Source organism: Suillus fuscotomentosus, assembly GCF_016647785.1.
Source record: "Suillus fuscotomentosus strain FC203 chromosome Unknown F5891scaffold_1, whole genome shotgun sequence".
NCBI lineage: Eukaryota > Fungi > Basidiomycota > Agaricomycetes > Boletales > Suillaceae > Suillus > Suillus fuscotomentosus.
In genome coordinates, this window is record NW_024539513.1 from 1,081,327 (window position 1) to 1,106,137 (window position 24,811).

The 24,811-nt window shown below is 46.2% G+C and overlaps 6 protein-coding genes across 6 annotated transcripts; 2 read left to right on the forward strand and 4 right to left on the reverse strand.

Moving 5' to 3' along the window:
- Positions 1-4,748: 4,748 nt before the first annotated feature.
- On the forward strand, positions 4,749-5,464 carry F5891DRAFT_993243 (uncharacterized protein). Its single transcript, XM_041378237.1, has 3 exons — positions 4,749-4,813; positions 4,883-5,356; positions 5,406-5,464. Exons 2-3 carry the CDS (start codon positions 4,918-4,920, stop codon positions 5,420-5,422), a joined length of 456 nt encoding a protein of 151 aa, XP_041234050.1. The 5' UTR covers positions 4,749-4,813; positions 4,883-4,917; the 3' UTR covers positions 5,423-5,464.
- A 1,080-nt stretch (positions 5,465-6,544) lies between these two features.
- F5891DRAFT_1179993 (uncharacterized protein) lies at positions 6,545-7,131 on the forward strand (the record flags this gene model as incomplete). Its single annotated transcript, XM_041365861.1, has 4 exons — positions 6,545-6,620; positions 6,687-6,869; positions 6,921-7,046; positions 7,100-7,131. 4 exons carry the CDS (start codon positions 6,545-6,547, stop codon positions 7,129-7,131), a joined length of 417 nt encoding a protein of 138 aa, XP_041234051.1.
- Positions 7,132-13,779: 6,648 nt separating this feature from the next.
- Positions 13,780-14,512, reverse strand: F5891DRAFT_1273081 (uncharacterized protein; the record flags this gene model as incomplete). The annotated part of the gene is made up of 2 exons (XM_041370122.1): positions 14,264-14,512; positions 13,780-14,223 (listed from the first exon to the last, which is right to left on the reverse strand). The coding sequence occupies exons 1-2, from the start codon at positions 14,450-14,452 to the stop codon at positions 13,780-13,782; spliced, it is 633 nt and encodes a 210-aa protein (XP_041234052.1). The 5' UTR covers positions 14,453-14,512.
- A 4,228-nt stretch (positions 14,513-18,740) lies between these two features.
- On the reverse strand, positions 18,741-20,374 carry F5891DRAFT_1205485 (aspartic peptidase domain-containing protein; the record flags this gene model as incomplete). Its single annotated transcript, XM_041369022.1, has 7 exons — positions 18,741-18,945; positions 19,000-19,170; positions 19,223-19,766; positions 19,813-19,948; positions 20,003-20,040; positions 20,092-20,122; positions 20,177-20,374. The coding sequence occupies 7 exons, from the start codon at positions 20,372-20,374 to the stop codon at positions 18,741-18,743; spliced, it is 1,323 nt and encodes a 440-aa protein (XP_041234053.1).
- A 544-nt stretch (positions 20,375-20,918) lies between these two features.
- Positions 20,919-22,385, reverse strand: F5891DRAFT_15706 (ribosomal protein S5 domain 2-type protein). The gene is made up of 4 exons (XM_041370703.1): positions 21,565-22,385; positions 21,391-21,510; positions 21,097-21,340; positions 20,919-21,042 (listed from the first exon to the last, which is right to left on the reverse strand). The coding sequence occupies exons 1-3, from the start codon at positions 22,267-22,269 to the stop codon at positions 21,122-21,124; spliced, it is 1,044 nt and encodes a 347-aa protein (XP_041234054.1). The 5' UTR covers positions 22,270-22,385; the 3' UTR covers positions 20,919-21,042; positions 21,097-21,121.
- A 64-nt stretch (positions 22,386-22,449) lies between these two features.
- F5891DRAFT_993299 (uncharacterized protein) lies at positions 22,450-24,635 on the reverse strand. Its single transcript, XM_041378238.1, has 5 exons — positions 24,531-24,635; positions 24,136-24,474; positions 23,960-24,082; positions 23,051-23,900; positions 22,450-22,999 (listed from the first exon to the last, which is right to left on the reverse strand). Exons 2-5 carry the CDS (start codon positions 24,252-24,254, stop codon positions 22,916-22,918), a joined length of 1,176 nt encoding a protein of 391 aa, XP_041234055.1. The 5' UTR covers positions 24,255-24,474; positions 24,531-24,635; the 3' UTR covers positions 22,450-22,915.
- Between the last annotated feature and the right edge of the window lie 176 nt (positions 24,636-24,811).

Below are 24,811 nucleotides of genomic sequence, written 5' to 3' on the forward strand. Positions count from 1 at the left end.
CCCGTCAATTGGCCGAGTCGTCGCAGGTCACGGAAGTGCTTCGCAGCGATCCAGACTGAAAGACATAATGCGAGGACCTCCCAAACAGTGTTGAGCATCCAAATAATTGATACGAGAAACTGTATATCCTCCTCGGATCCGTCAGAGCACATATGAATACCAGAGAGTATAATTTCCTCTGGTATTTGTCCAATGAGCTGTGGTCTTCAATTCAACAAGTAAAGCTTACCCGATACGAAATCATACTTGAGCCCTACTATGATAGTGATTACTCCGCAGGCGGTGTTTACAGCTAAGAAGATGATAACAAGGAAGATAAGCATCCTCCTAGATCCCTGATACATGGCATGCAATCGAGCAATCATGATGACTTAGATCATATTTCAGTCGAGTCAATATCACTGAGATATCGCAGCTGGGCAACCCACCGCCCAACATGGCAGTTACGACCACATTTGTCACATTTGTTGCGTAGTTCATGATGTTGCCTGAAACACCCGGTAAGCGGTCACCCTCGTACCAGGATCAAACGCTCCGACTCACACCTATTGAGTCGTTGTGTCGAGCCAAGCCAAGTCCAATGGTCAAATTGCACTCACCCCTACAAATGAATGTATTCATTGGATAGGAATGAAATGATTGCGGGATACTCACTGCATCTGTCGATGAGAAGAACGTAATGTTTTCTGTGTACCGCCGGTCAGAAGAATCGAACACGGTGCATGAGACATACCCAGAATGTTAGCACTGATAATGAGAGGTGGGTTATCAGTACGGCAACTACTTTTTGGCCTTGATTAACATACATAGAAAACGGTATTCCAACATAGCGTATCTAGGAAATTTTGGAGTCAGCACAACCGCCAACCATGCTATGGTATAAAATGAGGTACGGACGACTAGGTACAGCACGGTCATGAAAGACCAGCGTTGGGTCTGTCACGGATTCATTGTTTTTGTTCTGATATGGACTGTGTGACTCACCCAAATGAGGTCAATCTATGACATCATTGTTAGCAAGTTGGGTGCTCCGGCGATAGCATCAACCTACATCTTGTGCAAGTGTTAATACTGGAAATATCATGAGAATATCAGCAAATTCAGAACACTGTGTTGCTCACCCCAATCGTATACCACCACGAAGCCTGCGGCAACTGCGAAGCCAGAAGTCAATATAAAATCAAGACATAACCAACTGATATGGCGAACCTGCCCAATAGCTGTATAAAATATTGAAATTGATGAAGGGCCACCAACTGGGATCATTCGAGACAACGGTCATATTTGAGGATGGGAGATGTATAACGGTCTAGCGTTCATGTTATATATACCAGCATTAAATATTCAGCGCTTGTATCGCCAAAATCGGCATGATAGTGATTCGGACATTTGTTCATGCATGCTCAAGGGAGGCCCTCGCAAATATTGCTTGGAGTACATAGTCCAATTGAATGAATAGAATTTGATTTGAATTTTGCACTACCAGAATTGGAAATCGGCTTCTCACGCGACTCAACTCAGCTTTCAGCGTGCACTCTTCCTCCGATTACTCTTATGGAACAAGGGCCATTCGAACACGCGGGTACATGTCAACGTTCACGTCTTCCGATATCCAGAACGTTCTCTAACCGGTACCCGAAGAATACCACTCATCCAAATCAATATAATCTTCTCTTTGCAATGACCCGGCCTTATCTACATGTAAGTATCATACGTTCTGAACGTTAGCTGATATAGCTCCAACTCAATTTCCGATCTGATAGTCCATCACAAGACCCGATTTAGAGACCTTTAGAGCGTCTTTTCACAATGTGGACAGCAACACTGCCTGCGTCTTCACCTTGTAAATATTTACTTAGTTTCTGCACAATCAAACCCGGGCCCATTCTCTGCCACAATCAATCCTTGCGCAAAACGAGTTTACTTGGGACGATCATGATGGTCCCGTGCCAATAGTGTCGTCTTCATTGCGTTTTTCATTCACGCGTACCTTGAGACTGGACAGTGTTCATTGCAAGATTCTCCCCTCCACGTCTCTTATTCCTCCTTCATCTATGTGTTTAAACAGTCATCACGTTGCGGAGCCATTATGCTATTAGCTGTCTGAGCTCAGACACACTATTTCTACTAGTATTACACTTGCTTTCCAGTCGTTCGGTCCAGATGACTGATAATTTCATGGTTCTGAATAAACGGTTTTCAACAAGGCCATGGCATCACCAGTCATCTGGCCTCGCACAACCGCTCTCGTTTCCGCATATATTTCCTGAGATAGATGATTCCAATGTATTTCGCAGGCTCGCAGACATTCTGGTCTATCAGCTGTCTGGGCTTAGACTCACGTACTTGGGCTAGTAGATGATCACATCGATCCATTGTGTTTTTGATGATCCATCATCTGCTGGCCCTAAAATCGGTGTCGGTAATACTTGTGCTTATGGGCTCCAACAGATCTTGCAAAATCGCAAATGCGACGCACGATTTGCAGTCGCATTGCGCGCCACGCTAAGATGCTGCGACTACTAAGTGTGGTCGATGCCTCACTAATAGTTTGACAGATGTACTTGAGGCTTTCATCTTCTTACCATGTTTTCAGCTTGTTACTTGGTGCAAGTCTGGATCGCAGATTTTAAGTAGCAATACGACAAGAAATGGGTTTGTCTACATAAATCTCGTCTAAAATATACTTTCGAGACCATAAATATGACGAATCCTCGACCAGATATCTCCTCCATGCGGAACACTGGGCAACCATTTCCTAGATAGTACTGCTAGTTGGTATATGCACACGTTCCTGGAAGACAATCAAATTCATGCTAGTTTCTGCGTCGGATTCGGCAACGAGTTTAGCGTGATATTGTCGAATGCTAAGGATGAGGCGTGGTCCCAGCACAAACAACTGCACGGACAATAAAATTTCAAAAGCACCACCGAGTATCTCAACGGCTACATAATTCGAATTCTACAGAAATGATGAGCAGTGGTTACATGTAGATGTCAGTGACATGTTGGCGCACCTCGACTTCTGGAGAGAAATAAGCAAGCTGGAGGCAAGAAACACCGGCAAAGCTGACACATGCGGAACTTGAGCAGAAAACGATATGCACATTCGCATTACAAGCTTACCTTGCAAAATAAAGCACGTGAGATTCCATGAGCACTCTGAAACAGTCCCCGATGGTCGATCCCGTCCATGGACCGAGTCGTCGCAGGTCACGGAAGTGCTTCACAGCGATCCAGACTGAAAGACACAATGCGAGGACCTCCCAAACAGTGTTGAGCATCCAGATCATTGACATCAGAAGCTGGGTACCCCCCTCGAATCCGCCAGAGCACGTATTAATACCAGCGACTATGAGTTCCTCTGGTATTTGTCCAGTGAGTTGTGTTCTTCAATTCAACAAGTAAAGCCTACCCGATACGAAATCATACTTGAGTATTATTATCGCGATTACTCCGCAGGCAATGTTTACGGCCAGGAAGATAATAACAAGGAAGATAAGCATCCTCTTAGATCCCCGATACATGGCATGCAAGCGAGCAATCATGATGACTTGAATCATATTTCAGTCGAGTCAATATCACTGAGGTATCGCAGCTGGGTAGCTCACCGCCCAACATGGCAGTTACGACCATATTTGTCCCATTTACTGCATAGTATATGATATTGCCTGAAACACCCGATTAGCGGTCACCCTCGTACTAGGATCAAACGCTCCGACTCACACCTATTGAGTCATTATGTGAAGCCAAGTCCAATGGTCAGATCTCACTCACCCCTACAAATGAATTCATTCATTGAATAGGAATGAAATGATTGCGAAACACTCACTGCATCTGTCAACGAGACCAATGTGGTGGCTCCTGTGTGCCGCCTGTCAGAAGAATCGAACACGGTGCATACGAGACATACCCAGAACATTGATACTGATAACGAGAGATGGGCTATCAGTACAGCAACTACTTTTTGGCCTCGATCAACATACACAGAATATGGTATTCCAACATAGCGTATCTAGAAAATTTTGGAGTCAGCACAACCGCCAACCATGCTATGGTATAAAATGAGATACGAACGACTAGGTACAGCACGGTCATGAAAGACCAGCGTTGGGTCTGTCACAAATTTATTGTTTTTCTTCTGATATGGGCCTCTGTGACTCACCCAAATGAGGTCAATCTACGACAACATTGTTAGCAAGTTGAGTGCTCCGTTGATAGCACCAACCTACCTCTTGTGCGAGTGTCAATACTAGAAATATCATGAGAATATCAGCAATTTCAGGACACTGTGCTGCTCACCCCAATCGTATACCACCACACAGGCTGCGGCAACTACAAAACCACCGTGACAAGTGGATGTTAGATCGAGACATCACCAATCGATATGACGAACCAATCGAATAGTTGCCAAAATTATTTGAATTGACGAAGGGCCACCAAGTGGGATCATTTGATACTAGGGTCATATTGGAGGATGGGTGTGTATGACGATCCAGCGTTCATGCTAGATGATATACCAGCGGTCTGCCATGTAAGTGGAATTTGATTTGCACTCTGCCTGGATTCAATTTCAAAGTCTTCTCACGCGGTGTTCATTTGCAAATTTCTCCTCGGAATATCCCGACTTTTCTCTTATCCGGAATGCATGTATCCAGTTCGCTCCTCCACGCGGGTACACTACGGTCAACGTTCCATCTTTCAATATCCAGAACGTTCTCTATAACCACCCGGTCTTACATAATATCAAGAATACCACTCATCCAAATCAATTCTCCTTTGCAAGTTTGCACCGACCCGGCCTTATCTACGTGTAGGTATCTTACGCTCCGTGAGTTGGCATAGCTCCAACTCAATTTCCGATCTGATAGTCCATTGTAAGACCCGATTAGAGACCTTTAGAGCGTCTTTTTTACCATGTCGACAGCAACGCCGTCAGCGCCTTCATCATTTTGTAAAAATTTACTTACATCCGCGCAATCAAACGGCCTGGGCCCACTCTCCGCCGTCATTAATCCTTGCGTAAACCGAGTTACTTGGGACGATGGTGTCGTCTTCTGTGACAGCTATCCTTGCCTCACTTTGCGTTCATCATCCACACATGCCTCGAGGTTGAATCTAGACCATCAACAACAAGGTAACCATCTTCTGTCAATGATTGTACACATTTTTTGTCCTCAGATAACTGATGCATTAGTGATACTTTGTCGAGTGCGCTTTACTCCTCGCTCAGCACAAATAGTCTGCGTGCTAATCCGACACAGTATCAGCCGTCTGAAGTTTCACGACTTGCTGCCACTTCTTCTTTTGCTTTGCTCAGGTAGTGACATGATAGAGCCGATGTGGTCTGATCAAAGTGTGTATATCAAAATATCGTAGTCAGCGCCTTACTGATACTTTTCCAGGAGCGTTTGATACCTGACTTGAAACCTGTTTCCCATCTCTCAGCACTTTTCATCTCCTTGCCATGCGCATTCATTCTTGACAGAGGCATATACTCACCTCATAAGTCTGTTCTAAATTGTCATGCTCGATATCGTTGAATCATGCTTGAATAGACGTCAATCAGCGATATTGCGTCAGTAGCACCCAAAACGGAATGGACCGATGATCTGGTGTGACGCCCAATCACATGAGTCACCAACTGTTGCCCCGCTACCTGCTCGGCCACCTACCACGACCACAGACCTTATTTCGAGCTCGAATGATGAATATCAAGGTATATGTCCAGACTCGGATGATAAGATGCGAATTGGCTTGATGACGGTGATATCACGGACCATGTGGATTTAGTTGGCACAAAAAGAAATGGATTTGATGTGGGTAAACATGTTGTGATATCATCCACTTACCTCCTCAATATCCTGTCAGACCACCCCATACAACCCATGGCTACTCGCGGACGAGAGGTCCGTCGACAGCAAAGATGGCGGCTGATCAAGGTACAACTTCATCCTCAATGAGGAATGGTCATAGGTGGAGTCAAATAGAGCAAATTTACCTGCAAATCAGCGTCAAAAAGCCATGGGTCGAGTCAATTAGGCCTTCGTAGAAGGTCATGCTAATTTGCCGGTTAATTAGAGCAGGAACCCTAATTCCCCGAACCCTTGACTCAGAGTCGGTGTTGAACTTGACAGCTCATGCTCTCAAGTTCAACGGCGACATCGGAGAGTTAGAGTAGACCTGGTACGGACACGGCTTACCCCAATGGGCTTGGCATGGACGTTAGATGAAAGGAACCAAGTTGTCATGGTCGCCGCCATTCCTTGATGGCCTCATGGCAAGCTGCCACCACTTGGAAGCCTCAGGCTGTCGCTGCTATGGCATTCTCCCGGGTCACTTGAGAAATGTCCACTGCAGGTCATATCTTGTTGAACCAGTTCTTCGTTTTATTCTACAAAGCCCCGGTCAATTACCGGTCATGATAGTATTTAGAGCAGCAAAACCTAATGACCACCAACCATCCAGTCCCACTGGGCTCGACTCATCCCTTTTCTTTTGTTGACTGGGCATTTCGTGCACACAACTTAAGCGCGTGTAAGATATGTTTGCTGTCATTATATCGCAGCTCTACATAATATTTTTACTTTTACTCGTTAACAAGATCCTCCTCCTCGTGTGTACGTACGCCAACTAAGAATTGACACGTCCACCATCCGGAGATGTTTCGTTGGAATGAATTTCAGACAAATCATACAACATCGACTTCGACCTCGTTCCAATCATCGGTGGAAACCATGCGCTTGAAGCTCCTGATGGTACCAAACTAGAGCATTTCTTGTCCTGGGTTCAATGTCTACCTGATCGCGAACCACCTGCATGGCTAAGCCTTCCTCCGACCGCAGAGCGTGTTATTGCTGTAGCGCAAGGTATACAATATATACCTACACCACTACCTCTCTGATTGCTTCATTTTAAAGTTAATGAGCTGCTTAACAAATTGCGCAAGATGCGGACTCTAGTAGATGATGACGAGCTCGGGAGTGCCGCTAATCCCTCGAAAAGCCAGACCTTCACGAGCGATGCCGTGAGTGGCTTACGTAACTGTGAGTCTCTTGATGGATTTATTGTCCGCATGTTGCTCACCGTTCTATTTCAGACACTGAATACTCTGCCAAAGCAATCCAATGACAATCCTGATCCTCTTTATCGTTTGTTCTTCCGGGAAACCTTAATCGGACGCAAACTTCTCGACCAGGTTTGCAACGCTTGTCATTCGGTACGATTCGGCGAGCGGATCACCGACTTCCAATAGTGATACAACAACAAATGTTTACATAAACTCCGTCTTAAATATACCATAACCAAAATGAATACTACGACGGATCCTCAACCAAATATCTCCTCCATGCGAAACACTCGACAACCATTTCCTACACAGTACTGCTAGTTGGTACATGCACACGCCCCTGGAAGACGATCGAAATCATGCTAGTTTCTGCGTCAGATTTGGCCATTAGCGTGATATTGTCGAACACTAAGGATGAGGCGTGGTCCCAGCACAAACATCTGCACGGACATTAGAATTTGCACAGCATCACTGAGTATCCCAGCTGCTACAGAAGTCGAATTCTACGGAAATAATTAGCAGTAGTTACATGTAGATGTTAGTGACACGTTGGAGCACCTCGAGCTTTGAGGAGCTATTATCAAGCTGTAGCTGTAGGCAAGAGACACCGGCGAAGCTAACACATACGGAACTTGAGCAGAAAACGATATGCACATTCGCATTACAAGCTCACCTTGCGAAATAAAGCACGTGAGATTCCTATCAGCACTCTGAAACAGTCCCCGATGGTCGATCCCGTCCATGGACCGAGTCGTCGTAGGTCACGGAAACGCTTCGCAGCGATCCAGACTGAAAGACACAGTGCGAGGACCTCCCATACAGTGTTGATCATCCAGACCATTGACAACAGAAGCTGGTAATCATCCTCAAATTCGCCACCGCACTAATGAATGCCAGAGAGTATTAGTTCCTCTGGTAGTTCGTCCAATGAGCTGTGTTATTCAGTTCAACCAGTAAAGCTTACCTGATACACTATGATACTTGAGTTCCTATCATCGCGATTACTCCGCAGGCGATGTTTACTGACCAGGAAGATAATAACAAGGAAGATAAGCATCCGCCTAGATCTCTGGTACATGGCATGCAACCGGGCAATCGTGATGACTTGGATCATATTTCAGTCGAGTCAATATTAGTGAGGTACCACAGCCGAGTAACTCACCGCCCAACATGGCAGTTACGACCACGATTGTCCCATTTGTTGTATAGAATACGATATTGCCTGAAACACCCAATTAGCGGTCACTCTCATACTAGGATAAAATGCTCCGACTCACACCTATTGAGTGATTATGTAGAGCCAAGTCCAATGGTCAAATCGCACTCACCCCTACAAATGAATGTATTCATTGGATAGGAATGCAATGATTGTGAAATGCTCACTGCATCTGTCAACGAGACAAACGTAATGATTCCTGTGTTCCGCCGGTCAGAAGAATCGAACACGGTGCATGAGACATACGCAGAATTTGAGTACTGATAATGAAATATGGCTATCAGTACAGCAACTACTTTGTGGCCTCGATTGACATACACAGAATATGGTATTCCAACATAGCGTATCTAGACAATTTTGTAGTCAGCACAACCACCAACCGTTCATGCTATGGTATAATATGAGGTACGAACGACTAGGTACAGCACAGGTCATGAAAGACCAGTGTTGGGTCTGTCACAAATTCATTGTTTTTGTTCTGATATGAGACTTGTAACTCACCCAAATGAGGTCAATCTATGACAATATTGTTAGCAAGTTGGGTGCTCCGGCGATAGCACCAACCTACCTCTTGTGCGAGTGTTAATACTGGACATATAATGAGAAAATCAGCAATTTAAGAACGCTGTGCTGCTCACCCAAATCGTATACCACCACGACGCCTGCGGCAACTGCGAAGCCACAAGTGAATACCAGATCAAGACATGACCAACTGATATGGCGAACCCGTCCAATAGCTGTTCCAAATATCCATATTGATGAAGGGCCACACACTGGGATCATTGTCAACTAGGGTCATATCCGAGGATGGAAGATGTTAAGAGTGTATAACGGTCTAGCGTTCATGCTAGATATACCAGCGGTCAGCTTGTTTTGCCAAAATCGTCATGATGGTGATCGGCCTATTTGAGAGTGGAATTTGATTTGCACTATGCCTGAATTGAAAATCTTCTCACGCGGTGTTCATTTCAATATCCAGAATCTTACTAATATCAGGAATACCACTGCATCCGAATCAATCTTCCTGTGCAAAAGTTTGCACCGACCCGGCCTTATCTACATCTAAGTATCATACGTTTTCAACGTAAGATGACATAGCTCCCACTCAAGACCTGATTCAAAGGCTTCTAGAGTGTCTTTTTTGATTGCACACATTTTTTGTCCTCAGATAACTGACACACTGCCAGTATCAGCCGTCTGGGGTTTCGCGGCTCGCTGCCGCTTCTTCTTATGCTTCGCTCGGGTGGTGGCATGATAGAGCCGACGTGACCTGATCAAAGTATGTATATCAAAATATTGTAGTCAGCGCCTTACTGATACTTTCCCAGGAGCGTTTGATACCATCCGGGTCCTGACTTGAAGCCCGCTTCCTATATCTACTCCGCATTCATTCTTGACAGAGGCATATGCTCACCTCGTAAGTCTGTTCTAAATTATCATGCTCGATATCGTCGAATCATGCTTGAATAGACGTCGATCAGCGATATTGTGCTAGTAGCACCCAAAACGGAATGAACCTGGATATCCAATAATCTGGTGTGACGCCCAATCACATGAGCCACCAACTGTTGTCCCGCTGCCTACTCGGCCACCTACCACGACCGCAGACCTTATTTCGAGCTCGAACGATGAATATCAAGGTATATGTCCAGACTCGGATGATGAAGATGCGAATTGGTTTGATGATGGTGATATCACGGACCATGTGGATTTAGTTGGCGCAAAAACAAATGAGTTTGAAGCGGGTGAACATATTGTCATATCATCCACGTACCTCCTCAATATTCTGTCAGACTACCCCATACAACCCATGGCTACTCGCGGAGGTGACAGGTCTGTCGACAGCAAAAGTGGCGGCCGATCAAGGTACAACTTCATCCTCAATGAGGAATGGTCATAGGTGGTGTAAATTACAGTCAATTTACCTGCAAATTAGCGCAAACCAGCGCCAAAAAGCCATGGGTCAATTAGGTGTAATTTACACTTGGCCTTCGTAGAGGGTCATGCTAACTCACCGGTCAATTAGCGCGGGAACCCTAATTCCCCGAGCCCTAGACTCGGAGTCGGCGTTGAACTTGACAGCTCGTGCTCTCAAGTTCAATGGCGACATCAGAGAGCTATAGTAGACCTGGTCACGGCTTACCCCGATAGGCTTGGCATGGACGTTAGACGAAAGGAAGCTTGTCACGGTCGCCGCTATTCCTCGATAACCACCAACCATTTAGTCCCACTGTGGGCTCGACCCGTGCCTTTTCTCTATTGTGCATCTTCACACAGGGCCCATTGTCGCCAATAGTGCAGTATGCAGACAATAGATTAGTCTTTGCGTCTAATGACTCTTCTTTTGTAAAGCAATGTGCTTGTTGATGTACGTTGCACCTCCCTCTCCCTGTGGAAATCGATTCTAAATCAAGAGATACCGCTCGTCATGGTGGGCTTATGTGCGCCAACATGTAGGATGTGGTATAGTCCGACGCGAACATAATTTGAATTTCTTTTGTTGTTGACTGGGCATTTCGTGCACCAGATGTACTTGTGGCTTTTCATCTTGCCATGCTTTTCCTCTTGCTACTTGGTGCAAGTCTGGATTACCGACTTCCAGTACTTAGCGATACAACAAGAAATGGGTTCCTCTACGTAAACCTCGTCCAGAATATACTTTGGAGACCATAATTAGAATAAATATGACGGATCCTCAACCAAATATCTCCTCCATGGGGAACACTCGACAACCATTTCCTACACAGTACTACTAGTTGGTACATGCACACGCTCCTGGAGGGCGATTGAATTCATGCCAGTTTCCGGGTCCAATTCAACTACGAGTTTAGCGTGATATTGTCGAACGCTGAGGATGAGGCGTGGTCCCAGTACAAACATCTGCACGGACAATAAAATTTGAAAAGCATCATTGAGTATCGCAACTGCTGCAGAATTGGAATTCTACAGAAATGATGAGCAGTGGTCACATGTAGATGTCAGTGACATGTTGGCGCACCTCGAACTTTGGAGAGAGATTGACAAGCTGGATGCAAGAGACACCGGCAAAGCTAGCACATGCGGAACTTGAGCAGAAAACGATAAGTACATTCGCATTACAAGCTCACTCCGCAAAATAAAGCACGTGAGATTCTATCAGCACTCTGAAACAGTCCCCGATGGGCGATCCCGTCAATGGGCCGAGTCGTCGCAGGTCACGTAAGTGCTTCACAGCGATCCAGACTGAGAGACACAGTGCGATGACCTCCCAAACAGAGTTGAGGATCCAGATCATTGATATCAGAAGCTGGCTATCCCCCTCGAATCCGGAATGGCACGTATGAATACCAGAGATTATCACTTCCCCTGGTATCAGTCCAATGAGCTGTGTTCTTCAATTCAATAATTGAAGCTTACCCGATACGAAACCATACTTGAGTCCTATGATCGTGATTACTCCGCAGGCAATGTTTACAGCCAGGAAGATGATAACAAGAAAGATAAGCATCCTCCTAGATCCCTGATACATTGCATGCAGCCGAGCAATCATGATGACTTGGCTCATATTTCAGTCGAGGCAATATCAGTGCGCATCTGGGCAACTCACTTCCCAACATGGCAGTTACGACCACATTTGTCCCGTTTGTTGCATAGACTATGATATTGCCTGAAACACCCGATTATCGGTCACTCTCGTACTAGGATCAAACGCTTTGACTTACACCTATTGACTCATTATGTCGAGCCAAGTCCAATGGTCAAATCGCACTCACCCCTACAAATGAATGTATTCATTGGATAGGAATGAAATGATTGCGGAATACTCACTGCATCTGTCAACGAGGCCAACGTAGTGTTTCCTGTGTGCCGCGGGTCAGAAGAATCGAACACGGTGCATATGAGACATACCCAGAATGGTAGCACTGATGATGAGAGACGGGCCATCAGTACAGCAACAACATTTTGGCCTCGATTAACATACACAGAATATGGTATTCCAACATAGCGTATCTAGAACATTTTGGAGTCAGCACAACCGCCAACCATGCTATGGTATAAAATGAGGTACGGACGACTAGGTACAGCACAGTCATGAGAGACCAGCGTTGGGTCTGTCACAAATTCAATGTTCTTGTTCTGATATAGGACTCTGGGACTCACCCAAATGAGGTCAATCTATGATAGCTTTGTTAGCAAGTTGGGTGCTCTGGCGGCAATAGCATCGACCTACCTCTTGTGGGAGTGTTAATACTGGAAATATCATGAGAATATCAGCGATTTCAGAACACTGCTGCTCACCCCAATCGTATACCACCACAAAGCTTGTGGCAACTACCGTGACAAGTTGATGTTAGATAGATCGAGACATTAGCAAACAATATGACGAACCAAACCAATAGCTGTTAAAAATATTTGAATTGATGAAGGGCCACCAACTGGGATCGTTTGAGATTATGGTCATATTCGAGGATGGGGAGTGTATAATGATGATCTAGTGTTCATATACCAGCGTTCAGCGCTCTCGAAGGTTCCAAGGGTCCCAATCACACATAGACATGTAGCACGACACGTGTTAGACGCATTCATTCCATTCCGTTCAGCCATAGCAGCCAGAGGTTCCTCGTCCTCTCGTGAGCGCAGGGTAGAGCCGGGTCCAGCGCTTCAAGTTTTATCGCCAAAATGGGCATGATGGTGCATTTGACACTCTCGAGGCCCTTGAAGTACATAGTCCTTGATTGAATAAAAATAGATTTTCAAACCATAACTGGTGAATTGGAAATTGAAAACGATTCTATTTGTATTCCCACTCACATGACGTACGTGACGGCATCGAGTTCAAACCTGATGCCAAGCTCATCAATCTAAGCGTGATTTGTGCACTCTTCCTCCGCTTCGGAACAAGAACCGCAGCATGATACCAGTCCATCCACTGAATTTACCCTCGCGGGTACGACCCTTTCAGAGCACGTCGATAGCAACGCCGCCCTGCTTACATCTGCTTACTAATCTGCACAATCAACTCCGCCGTAATCAATCCTTGCAGTTCACTTGGGAAAATGGTCCCATGCCAATAGTGTCGTCTTCATTGCATTCTTCATTCACGCGTGCTCTCGCCTCCACGTCTCTTATTCCTCCTTCATCTATGTGTTCAAACAGTCGACTAGTCATTACGTTGCGGAGCCATTATTCTATCAGCTGTCTGAGCAGTGAGCTCAGACACACTACCTCTACTTTCTATTCCACTTGCTTTCCATTCGTTCGGTCCAAATGACTGATAATTCAATGGCCTTAAAATCGGTGTCGGTCATACTTGTGCTTAGCCGCGGCAGGATCGATGGGCTTCAATAGATCTTGCAAAAACGCAAATTCGACGCACGATTTGCATTCGCATGCGCGCCACGCTACGATGGTGCAATTAAGTGTGGTCGATGCCTCATTAATAGTTTGACAGATGTACTTGAGGCTTTCATCTTCTTATCATGCTGTTCAGCTTGCGACTGGGTGCAAGTCTGGATTACCGACTTCCGGATGCTTGGTGAGGTTCGCGAAGACGGTGCAAAGCAGCAGCATTAAGTTTCGAACAAGGGTCATCAAGGGAAGCATTTTGTAAAGCACGAATAAATTCAATTGTATCCTTCATCTTGGGGAGTATTGCGAGAGTTGCAAGCTTGTCGACATCAATTGCAACACGTTGGTGCTCTGGAAGAGCTTGGGCAGGTGGAGGACCCGGAGATGGTGACCGCCGCAGTACAAAGTCCTCGTCAGGTGGAGGAGGACCTGGAGATGGTGACCGCTGCAGGAAAAAGTCTCCGTCAGGTGGAGGAGTGGGAGAGTGCCGTGGAAGGCTCGGATCTGGCAGACCGTCATCGTCGATGTTGTCATGCTGACATTCAGAAGGACCTGCTTGTGAAAAGTTGTGATTGGACTGGAAGAAAGCAGTGAATTTGAGAATAAGTATCTGCGGCAAGTAGATTCAATGTAAAACAAGAGGCACTTACCATCGAAGAACTTGTATCATCTGCTGACTTTTCTCGATCAAGATGGCGAGCCTCTCTCTTTCGACGAGTTTCTTCTCTGGCTTCTTGAGCAGCTCGCCTCACGATAGCCTGCTGAGCTTGTCTGCGACGTATACTGACAGGCAGAGAGGAAGAAGGCCCAGCCTCGGCCTGAGCAGGGTTTTTATTCATAGTACTAGTAGTAGCAGTAACTGTAAGCAGGTAGGAATACCTATGGCGCTGGATCTGTTCAACTATTCTTCACACACAAAACTCACACACACGCACAGACGCGACACACACACAAACGAGACGCACACACATAATCATTCCTTCGCATACCAGTCGATGGAACATGCAGTATCGTCAGTGCAGTCTCATGAGTGCTCGGGCGGCTCCTCGCAGGCAATAATGCGGCAGTGCTCATTATTGGCTGAACTACGCATCAATCTTATGTATTACATAAGCGTTGTGCCGCCTGAGTCCTGACAAGGCTTTGCTATTTTTTTCTATAAGTCACTGCAGTTCTTCAGTACCTCGGGATGTCAATGTGTAGTAGTCAAGAGGCTAACACCAACGCCCAGGGATGAAATGCTGAAAGCGGGTCTCCTACTGCTGTCCCTGCTATTTTTGTGCATACAGTACCATCTAGAGCGCCAGTGGTGACGGAACCAAGATGGAACTTTCTCAACAAGATCTACGTACGCTCAATTTTCTCCAAGTCCTTTGTTTTCGCCAGGGAGTTGAAAGGGACCAATGCTGGTGACATTGAGACTCAAGGTACGTTTTGACTTTTTATCATTTTTCTATATTCTTACTGCGAAGCATCTTGCACTCCTGCAGTTACTATCTCTTGCGCCTACCCGTTCTCTTGTGAACCAATCAATGTCTACGGACCTATACTTCTGGTCCCTCGCGCCCGTTCTCATGCTCGCTCTAACTCTTTTGTTTGTGCTCGCTCTCTTGCACCCGTTCATGCTTGCTCTCTCATACCTGTTCTCTCGTGCTAACTCTCTCCCACTTGTTCTCTCATGCCGCGCCCCATCTCTCATGCCCTCCTACTTCTCGATGTCGCTCGGTATTGAGACCATCAACTGCGGCACCACAACAAGCGCCCGCCACGTCACCTGCATCTTTGCGCACTGTCCACCAGCTGGTCCTTAAAAAGTTTCGAGGCTTTGCTCTCAATGCTGGCGACTTCGGTGCATTTTGTTTGCCCTTGGACTCTACTTGCTTTGCGCTTATAGAAACCTTCATCATCGCTCTGAGACCTACTCACTTCTCATTGCTCCGTCTCGTCCACCGGCAGGCCTTGAAAAGATTCGAGGCTTTGCTGCCAATGCTGGCAGCTTCGGTGCATTTTGTTTGCCCCTTGGACTCTACAGTTCTTCATTGGGGACCTTGTCTGCAATATAATTTGATTATCGAATCATGTCAGATCTAGTAGTGCAGTACTAATTTTTCTACGATACAAGAGTATGTATGCGAAGGAGTGATTATGTGTGTGCGTCTCGTTTGTGTGTGTGTCGCGTCTGTGCGTGTGTATGAGTTTTGTGTGTGAAGAATAGTTGAACAGATCCAGCGCCATAAATACCATGTGATGTAATCGCACTTACAATCTCTTGCGACGAAGGCAAAAACGAGTGATGCTACGACAGAGATATGGAGAGCTCGATATACAAAGACGCAGAAATGCAATCACTTGCAAACGAACACATGCAAACAACGCACACACGAACAACGTGCAATCGCAGAACATCACACAAATTTCCATTTCGCGGTCTACACCATATCTGACCTTATCAATTCTAGAATTCTCTTATATCACCCGTTCTCAGCCTGTGCAGTTCTGACTGGGGATGAGGCGTGGTCCCAGCACAAACAACTGCACGGACAACAAAAGTTCAAAATTACCACCAAGTATCTCGATTGCTACAGAATTCGAATTCTACAGAAATGATGAACAGTGGTTACATGTAGATGTTAGTGACATGTTGGCGCACCTCGGCTTCTGGAGAGAAATAAGTAAGCTGGATGCAAGAGACACCGGCAAAGCTAGCACATGCGGAACTTGAGCAGACAACGATGAGCACATTCGCATTACAAGCTCACCTTGCAAAATAAAGCACGTGAGATTCCATGAGCACTCTGAAACAGTCCCCCATGGTCGATCCCGTCAATTGGCCGAGTCGTCGCAGGTCACGGAAGTGCTCCGCAGCGATCCAGACTGAAAGACACAGCGCGAGGACCTCCCAAACAATATTGAGCATCCAGACCATTGATATCAGAAGCTGGATATCCCCCTCATATGCGGCAACGCACATATGAATACCATAGAGTATGAGTTCCTCTGGTATTTGTCCAATGAGTCGTGTTCTTCAATTCAACAAGAAAAGCTTACCCGGTACGAAATCATACTTGAATTCTATGATTGTGATTACTCCGCAGGCAATGTTTACAGCCAGGAAGATGATAACAAGAAAGATAAGCATCCTCCTAGATCCCTGATACATTGCATGCAGCCGAGCAATCATGATGACTTGGATCATATTTCAGTCGAGTCAATATCACTGAGGTATTACAGCTGGGGAACTCACCGCCCAACATGGCAGTTACAACCACATATGCCCCATTTGTTGCATAGAATATGATATTGCCTGAAACGCCCGATTAATGCTCACTCTCATACTAGGATCAAACGCTCCGACTCACACCTATTGAATCATTATGTAGAGCCAAGTCCAATGGTCAAGTCTCACCCACCCCTACAAACGAATTCATTCATTGGATAGGAACGAAATGATTGCGGAATACTCACTGAATCTGTCAACGAGATCAACGTAGTGGCTCCTGTGTGTCGCCTGTCAGAAGAATCGAACACGGTGCATATGAGACATACCCAGAACATTGACACTGATAATGAGAGATGGACTATCAGTACAGCAACTACGTTTCGGCCTTGATTAACATACACAGAATATAGTATTCCAACATAGCGTATCTAGAACATTTTGTAGTCAGCCCAATCACCAACCATGCTATAGTATAAAATGGAGTACGGACGACCAGGTACAGCACGGTGATGAGAGAACAGCATTGGGACTATCACAAAGTCTTTATTTTTGTTCTGATATGGGACTTGTAACTCACCCAAATGAGGTCGATCTATGACAACATTGTTAGCAAGTTGGGCGCTCCGGCGATAGCACCAACCTACCTCTTGTGGGAGTGTTAATACTAGAAATATCATGAGAATATCAGCAATTTCAGGACACTGTGCTGCTCACCCCAATCGTATACCACCACGAAGGCTGCGGCAACTACGAAACCACCGTGACAAGTGGATGTTACATCACCAAACGATCTGACGAACCAGAATAGTTGCCAAAAATATTTGAATTAATGAAGGGCCGCCAACTGGGATCATTTGAGACCAGGGTCATATTCGAGGATGGTGAATGTTGGGAGTGTATAATGATTTAGTGTTCATACATATACCAGCGTCCAGCGCTTGTACCACCAAAATCGGCATGATGGTGATTTGTTCATGCTCGAGCCGAGCCCCTTGATTGATTGAAGTTGATTGAATGAAAATAGATTTCCAAACCGTAACTGGTGAATTGGAAATTGAAAACTCGATTCCCACTCTCACGTGACGTACGTCGATCATGATTTTCAGAGTATTCCTGTTGCAATCTTCCCATGCATAGTATAGACTCATCAATCTAACACAGGTTTAAGCATGATTTGTGCACTCTTCCTCCAAGAACCGCAGCAGCTCAATCAAATTTAATCAAACTTGGGCCCAATAATCCTCCGCCGTAATCAATCCTTGTACAAAACGAGTTCAATTGTGAAAATGGTCCCATAGTATCGTCTTCTCTCACTGCCCCATTTTGCATTCATCAAGTGCACAAAGTAACCATCTTCCGTCAATGATTTTTTTTCTTGAGATAACTGATGCATCAGTGATACGTCGGGCGCGCCGCTTTACTCCTCACTCGGCACAGATAGTCTGCGTGCTGACCTGACGCAGTATCAGCTGTCTAAAGTTTCACGACTATCTACCTGCAAATTAGCGCAAATCAGATGGGTCAATTTGAGTCAATTAAGTGCAACTGTTCTTCATAGAGGGTCGGTCAATTAGAGCGGGAACCCTAATTCCCCGACCCTAGACTCGGAAACTTGACATTGAGAGATGTCTACTGCAGGTGAATCGGTATGGCCCGGACTGACAACACGTTGAGACATAAATCGATTGTAACTCGAGAGATACCGCTCGCCACGGTGGGCTTATGTGTGCCAACACGTAGGATAGGGTATAGTCCGACGCAAACATAAATTTGAATTTCTTTTGCTGGGCATTTCGTGCACAACTTGAACGCGTGTAAGATATGTTTGCTGTCATTATATTGCAACTCTACATAATATTTTTACTTTTACTCGTCAGCAAGATCCTCCTCGTATATACGTACGCCAACTAAGAGTTGACACGTCCACCATCCGATGAAGTCCCATCGGAATGAATTTTAGACAAATCGTACAACGGCGGAAGGTTCTTCAAGTTCTGAGTGCGTTGTTGTTGGAAATCTTGGTAAACCTGATCCTTGTTTGACCTCGAGAGGAATTGAATCGAGGCACCCTTGTCGTCATCGTTATTAGATGTGGAATTACCAAAGTTGAAGCTAAATTCGTCGTCAGTGCCAGGGTGGATATATGCCAAAAGAAAAAAAACTTACACAGAGTAGACGTTGCGCATGAATATATCGCCAAGCAAAAAATCCATATCCGAGCCTGTACTCGACAGTTGCGGACGGAATGCAGAAGTGCAAACAGTGTATTGAGTGTTGCCGTCAGTAAAAGTTGCCAGCCTCGTCAATTCGAGAGGGTTAATGGGCAAGTAATCGTGGCTGATGGTTTGGTCAGTAGATAATCAAGATTAGAAGCACTGCAATCACGAACCCAAACGAGAAGGACAAATTTGCCTGGCCTAAACACGGTACGATCCAGAAATTTTGCCCATTGCTTTGTATATGAATCGATCCGCTGATAGCACCGTATATCGCATCCACAGCGTTGGAGGGAATGTACGCCAAACTGGTTCCGCTGTCGATGAGAGAAATAGCGGTCCCCTTCTTTGCTCCCTTGACTACCGACTTGAGTGTCACGTCGTGGCCATTGACCTGCATGCCCGATAGCGCTATAGTCCAGCGCGATGACGTCGAAGGCGCAAGGGGGTATTTAGGTGTCCCGGAGACATCCTTGAATTGTGGGACGTATTCCCCAATCGTGATGGCGCCTCCAGACGTATTTTCATTATCAGTCGTGCGCTCGAGCGCTAAAGCCATAAAATTCGGTGTTGTCGGATTTTGTTCAAAAAGGTTTGCCATGATAGGGCGAGCGGCCTTTGTCTTGATTTTTTTCTCGATCATGGATAGCGATATAAAGCCAAGACCGAGAATTCCATCGGCCCCTTGCTGGTACGTTTTGTCAACATTTAAAAACGCTGAAAATCATAAGGAAAGGTCGAAAGAAGCTTTGATAAGGATCACCTTGATTTTGCACTTGATAAGTCCCAAGTTGAACGGTGGTGTAAGCGATGTTTCCCGAGGCGGAGCCAATTCCATATGTGAGGTTAAGATTGTCGGATGTCTCGCTGTTGATCTTGATTTGTTGACCAGTGACCCACTTGCGTCGATACAATTAGTTTCTAGCATGAACTGCAAACAGAGCACTGCTCACCAGATCGCTGGACCCCGTATCGAGCACTAGGTTAAAATCTGGGTCGGAAAGGTCAGTGGATGTAGCCCCTAATAAGATGCACTACTTACCATGTCCTCCTACATTGACCTGCCCGAGGTACTAGACGAAGATTAAACACACGTTTGCGACCGAGTTCGCAATGCGTATACTCACCTCCAGATCCGATTCACTAGTGACTGAAACGAGTGACCCAAAAGTTGTGTTCGTAGCGTCGTTTGTCGGTTTGTAATGAGCATTAAAATAAAATCCAATCGAATGGTCGTCCCTAATGATGGCGAGGGCATTGCTTTCCAGAAGCTTGCCGCAGGCGATGAGAGCGAAGGCGAAAGTGGCGAATGGCGTTGAGGACATAGTTGCTGTGTTGAAAGAATGAATATTGAAAAGTGGATGAATGACAGACATTTATTTATCGGATTATAAACAAATTGATTTCAGTTCAGATGAACTAACCCTGACGGCATATGACGTCGTGATATTTGGGAACTTCCGAGACATTGCGAATGTAGCCGCGGAACCATCAAAAATGAGCGAGATAGTGGCACTTTGAGAGTTTTCGTTCTTGGCGATCGCAAGAAAGCATCCAAGTACTCAATCCATGACAGCCTGAGGGATATAGCATATCCAAAAGGTCGATACAAGTGGTAGAGAAGGTGTTTAACGAGAATTACAATTCGGACTGGAGCATCACAGATGGGCGAGACCGATCCAGCCGATGCATACCAAAGTCCTGATAGTTTGTGCAACATTCTATACAATCAAAATATGAGTCTACGCAATAATATTAAGGAGCAAGCATTGGACAATTCACGCATGGTCCGCCCTGCAGACTGATGCCATCTGCCCTTTACATCCACGCCGACGAAAGCGAACAAAGGAGTTTGAATATTCCACTTCATCGATTAAATCCCTTGTGATGAAAGCAAGCGCCTTCACAGCAAGACCATTCACACACACAAGATTGTTTTTCACTCCTCTACGCCCATTCGATACCGCCAAAAATCATTGGAGGAAACAACATTCTTTGCGTCGCAGTGAGAACCGGCGTCCAATCGGTAGAAGGGCAGATCACATACCATTGAAGGTGAGCTGAGACACATTTTAAGAGTCTACAGTACTCCCCCCCGTCACTTCCAGTATCTTCCAATCTACTTCGATCTGCTCCTGCTGAAATATTTCCTGTATTTTCCCAGCGATGCTATCAAAATTATGAGTTGCAAGCGCAAGGATGGTTGGCCCTGCACCAGAGAGGCAAATGCCAAGCAGGCCAGGATGTGAAGCAGGAGTGATCAAAGAAGTGACCGCTGGCAGGCCAGGGATCTGAAATGGTGGTCAAGAAGTGCAACCTACGCAGAATTAAAATTACTTACAAGAGTTTTTCGATACGGCTGGTGCACACGATCTTTCATAGCCTCGAAAATCAATTCTGGGTCTGGTGGCGTCTGACCGAGAGCTGTGGTGAGGACGGCTAATCGTTGCATATTAAAAACCTATGGGGGTTTTATTCAAGACATTATACCTTATATGTATACGAGAGCACATACCAGATCCTTCCTTGAGTAACTCTCTGGCAGAACAGCTCGCGCTTTTGCAGTACTGAGTTCAAATCGGGGTATGATGGCAACAGCTTTGATGCTACTGTTCCATTTAAATCGGACGTAGTGACCGATACCCAACGGCGGAACAGGTGGGGAAAGACCCCAGTTTTCTCCAGCATCAGGGGGGTATTCCGGGAGGACTTCAGAGAGGGGTACTTGTGCTGCCTCAGTAGCTTGTGGGTCTAGCTCTCTAAGGTATGATCCAACAAATCCTCCAACAAGCGCGGCTGTCACGTTGTCGGGGTGGCGCTCGACCATGAGCGCGAAGTCTAACATTCGCTCTCGGGAGAGGTTGAGTTTCCCGAGACTGTCTCCGAGAAGAACGCCTGCAATGACCGCTGCGCCGGACGAGCCGAGTCCGCGTCCAAAAGGTATTTGGTTGTGACAGTGAATACTAAGGGCGGGAGGGAATGTCCTATGGCCATTGCAACGTAGCACGTAGAGTGCTACGCGAGTCATGAGGTTGCAGTACGGGTCCAGCGGGACTTCATCAGCTCCTTCACCCGAATATGTGATCACTGGTAAGGTAGGGGTCTCTCCGGTGGTGACAGTGAGAGTAAGATAGAGTGAAAGTGACAAGCCAACGACATCGAAGCCAGGACCAATATTGGCCGAGGTTGCTGGAACTCGTATGGTAAACGAGTTGGTCATGTCCAACAATCAGACTGACGGTGACCAGTCTGTCTATGAGGCGAGACGGCCTGGTAAATTTGGATAGTGCGCGCTTTGGAGCAATGACGCGATCTTTAGCCAATGAGAAAACTGACAATTTTAACGTGAATGCTAAAATTATTGTTTGATGACGCGACGCGTCGCGTCAAATGTATATATCTGCACTACGACTTCAATATTCTGTCATTCAAGCGGGCATCATTAGTCCTTCGAGTTTGCTGGCTCACTGATAGGAGAACCAACAATACTCCGGCCATCAGAGGATCACCCTGTTCGGACCTAAGGCTTTTGCCAAACAAGCGCCTACTTTAGCCTTTAGGGAAATCCGATATCCAAAGTACAAATGTAGGGACACAAAATCTTTATTGAATCGCACACGACTCTGGATGAGAGGCTGTCCCAACCAGCCAAAAGTACCGTCTCATGATGCATTATAGCACAATTTCTCAGTGGGACCATCCTGAAGGTTATGTATTACGAGAGTTACGCATTATGAGATAGTCTACTGTATGCGCCATCACAACACGGGTATTGTTATGTGCAGTCTGTGGTGGGTATAGCGCTCATGGTTGCGAGCGCACTTGTGAGGGTCAAATGCCGGAATCCGTAGGTACGGAAGAGACACTCAGGTAGCTGAGGGAAGCGGCGAGTCACCAATGGAGGTGGTTGTCGTGGTTGTGCCGTTCTGGCCAGGGGCAACGACAGTGAACTGATAGAGTTATCAGCGACAAGATAAATATTGCTGCAACTTGCAACTCACGTAGATTTGATCATCTAATGATCCGTGCTGCGCCACAGCGACAAGAACTGGTTGGTGATTCATTGCAGTGACAATGGTAGACATCTTGTACGTCCCCTCAGGCAAACCATTAGTGATGCTGGCATGAAGTTGACCACTCGCATCTGCCTTGCTGTTCAAACCAACGAAGAATGCGAACTTGCTGGGGTCGGTTGGGGTAGTCTGCGTAAGGGACTGAAGCGCCTCGATAACGATGTGGGCGTGACCCTGGATTTGCCCAGATGCAGGATCAATTTGCTGGGGAGCAGAAAAGTAGTTGGTATCTGGATTAACAAAGAACCCAGTCTCGATTCCTCTAATCGCCAGCGTCACCTGGAAAGTGGTGTTCGCTGGAAGAACAGCCAAGTTGTTAGGACTGACGAACTTGGCACTGGGCATGTTCGAGGTGGAAGGGATGGCACCCATGGGAGCGGGGTTGCAGGAACCACCTTGGATTTGTTGGCCGTTCGTTATAGGGAGATTGGACAACGTGGCACAGTAGTTGATAAAGTTGTTGGTGGATGTTAAAGAAGGAACTTCGCCAGCCTCGGAGGTGTTTGTGTTCTGACCGTTCTGAGCAAAATTAGGAGCGACAAGGCTTGACAGTAGAGTCAGGGAGGTCTGGGCATTCGAGCTGGAATTTGACCCAGAGCCTGTTGCGGAAGTGGCTGCAACAGCTGAGCTGGATGTAGTAGTCGCATTGGAGGAGCTGCCTGTCGTACTTGTTCCGTTGGCAGTAGCACCGGTGGCAGCAATACGAGAGTTCAGGTCTGCTTGAGTGGTGCAAGTGATGCTAGTTCCAGCAGAGTTGACAAGAGGAAGTGCAGCACATCTAAGATGAAGGTCGACTAAGTACTGACATTGGAACATAGTCAGGCAAAACAAACTTACGTTAAACCTGATCCACATGAAGTGAGGACGTATTGCCCGTTGACGCACTGGGCAAACTCTCCGTTGACACAAGCGTTGCCAGATGTACAAGGTGAGGATGCAGTCAGTGACTGGAATTGGTTGCTGAAAGCAAGAGTTAGATTGTTAAAGGACTGCATGGAGCCGACGCTCCGTACTTCAAATTGATCGCGTCGATACCATTCTGCAGCACAAAGCTTCCCCCACGACGCTTGAGGCTCGGAAGAGCAGTGGCGAAGGAAGAGAGCACGAAAGTTACAAAAAAGGAAAGCTTCATGGCGTAGATATGATGGTATGTTGTCGACTTCAGCGGCGAAGAAGTGTTTCAAAGGTTTGTCTAAGACCAGCTTGTGGAAGATGGCAGTCAATGCCGGGTCGTAAGTTAGAAGCAAAGAATGTGAAGCGAAAGAAGGCAGTAGACACAGTCTACTTCGTCACTGACGAGGGTATGGTGAACAGGGCGAGTACGAAATGTATGCCGTGGCATGGTCTTTATACTTGACGCAAAGTATTAGTATCAGGAACAATGGAACAAGACATAATGGGATCATACCTCTCCTGCACAATAAAGAAGCACCTCGTTCATTGCCAACGCGAGCATGTGTTGTGTTTTGCTGGGACACTCGTTGTTGTTCGACGTACTTGGTTGTTGTTCACAAGAAGAGTTCTTATTGTTCACCGCTAATGACTACCAAACTTGGACTTCTGTAACATCTTTCAACCAGCTGGCCACGCGTCACGCGAGGCATTTTGATCGGTTTTGCAAACTCCCGGCTGGTTAATCTTCCCAAGTATCGCCGGCTAGCGCAGAGGATGATGAAAGCTAATACAGAT

Excerpts from the sequence above, each read along its gene's own strand:
- F5891DRAFT_15706 (XM_041370703.1), bottom strand. The coding sequence starts at position 22,269 with ATGACCAACTCGTTTACCATACGAGTTCCAGCAACCTCGGCCAATATT. Across the intron at positions 21,511-21,564 it reads GTTACTCAAGGAAGGATCTG|GTTTTTAATATGCAACGATT; the intron begins GTATGTGCTCTC and ends AAACCCCCATAG. Across the intron at positions 21,341-21,390 it reads AGCCGTATCGAAAAACTCTT|ATCCCTGGCCTGCCAGCGGT; the intron begins GTAAGTAATTTT and ends CCACCATTTCAG.
- F5891DRAFT_993299 (XM_041378238.1), bottom strand. The coding sequence starts at position 24,254 with ATGAAGCTTTCCTTTTTTGTAACTTTCGTGCTCTCTTCCTTCGCCACT. Across the intron at positions 23,901-23,959 it reads TCATGTGGATCAGGTTTAAC|ATGTGCTGCACTTCCTCTTG; the intron begins GTAAGTTTGTTT and ends CCTTCATCTTAG. Across the intron at positions 23,000-23,050 it reads CATTAGATGATCAAATCTAC|TTCACTGTCGTTGCCCCTGG; the intron begins GTGAGTTGCAAG and ends TAACTCTATCAG.
- F5891DRAFT_993243 (XM_041378237.1), top strand. The coding sequence starts at position 4,918 with ATGTCGACAGCAACGCCGTCAGCGCCTTCATCATTTTGTAAAAATTTA.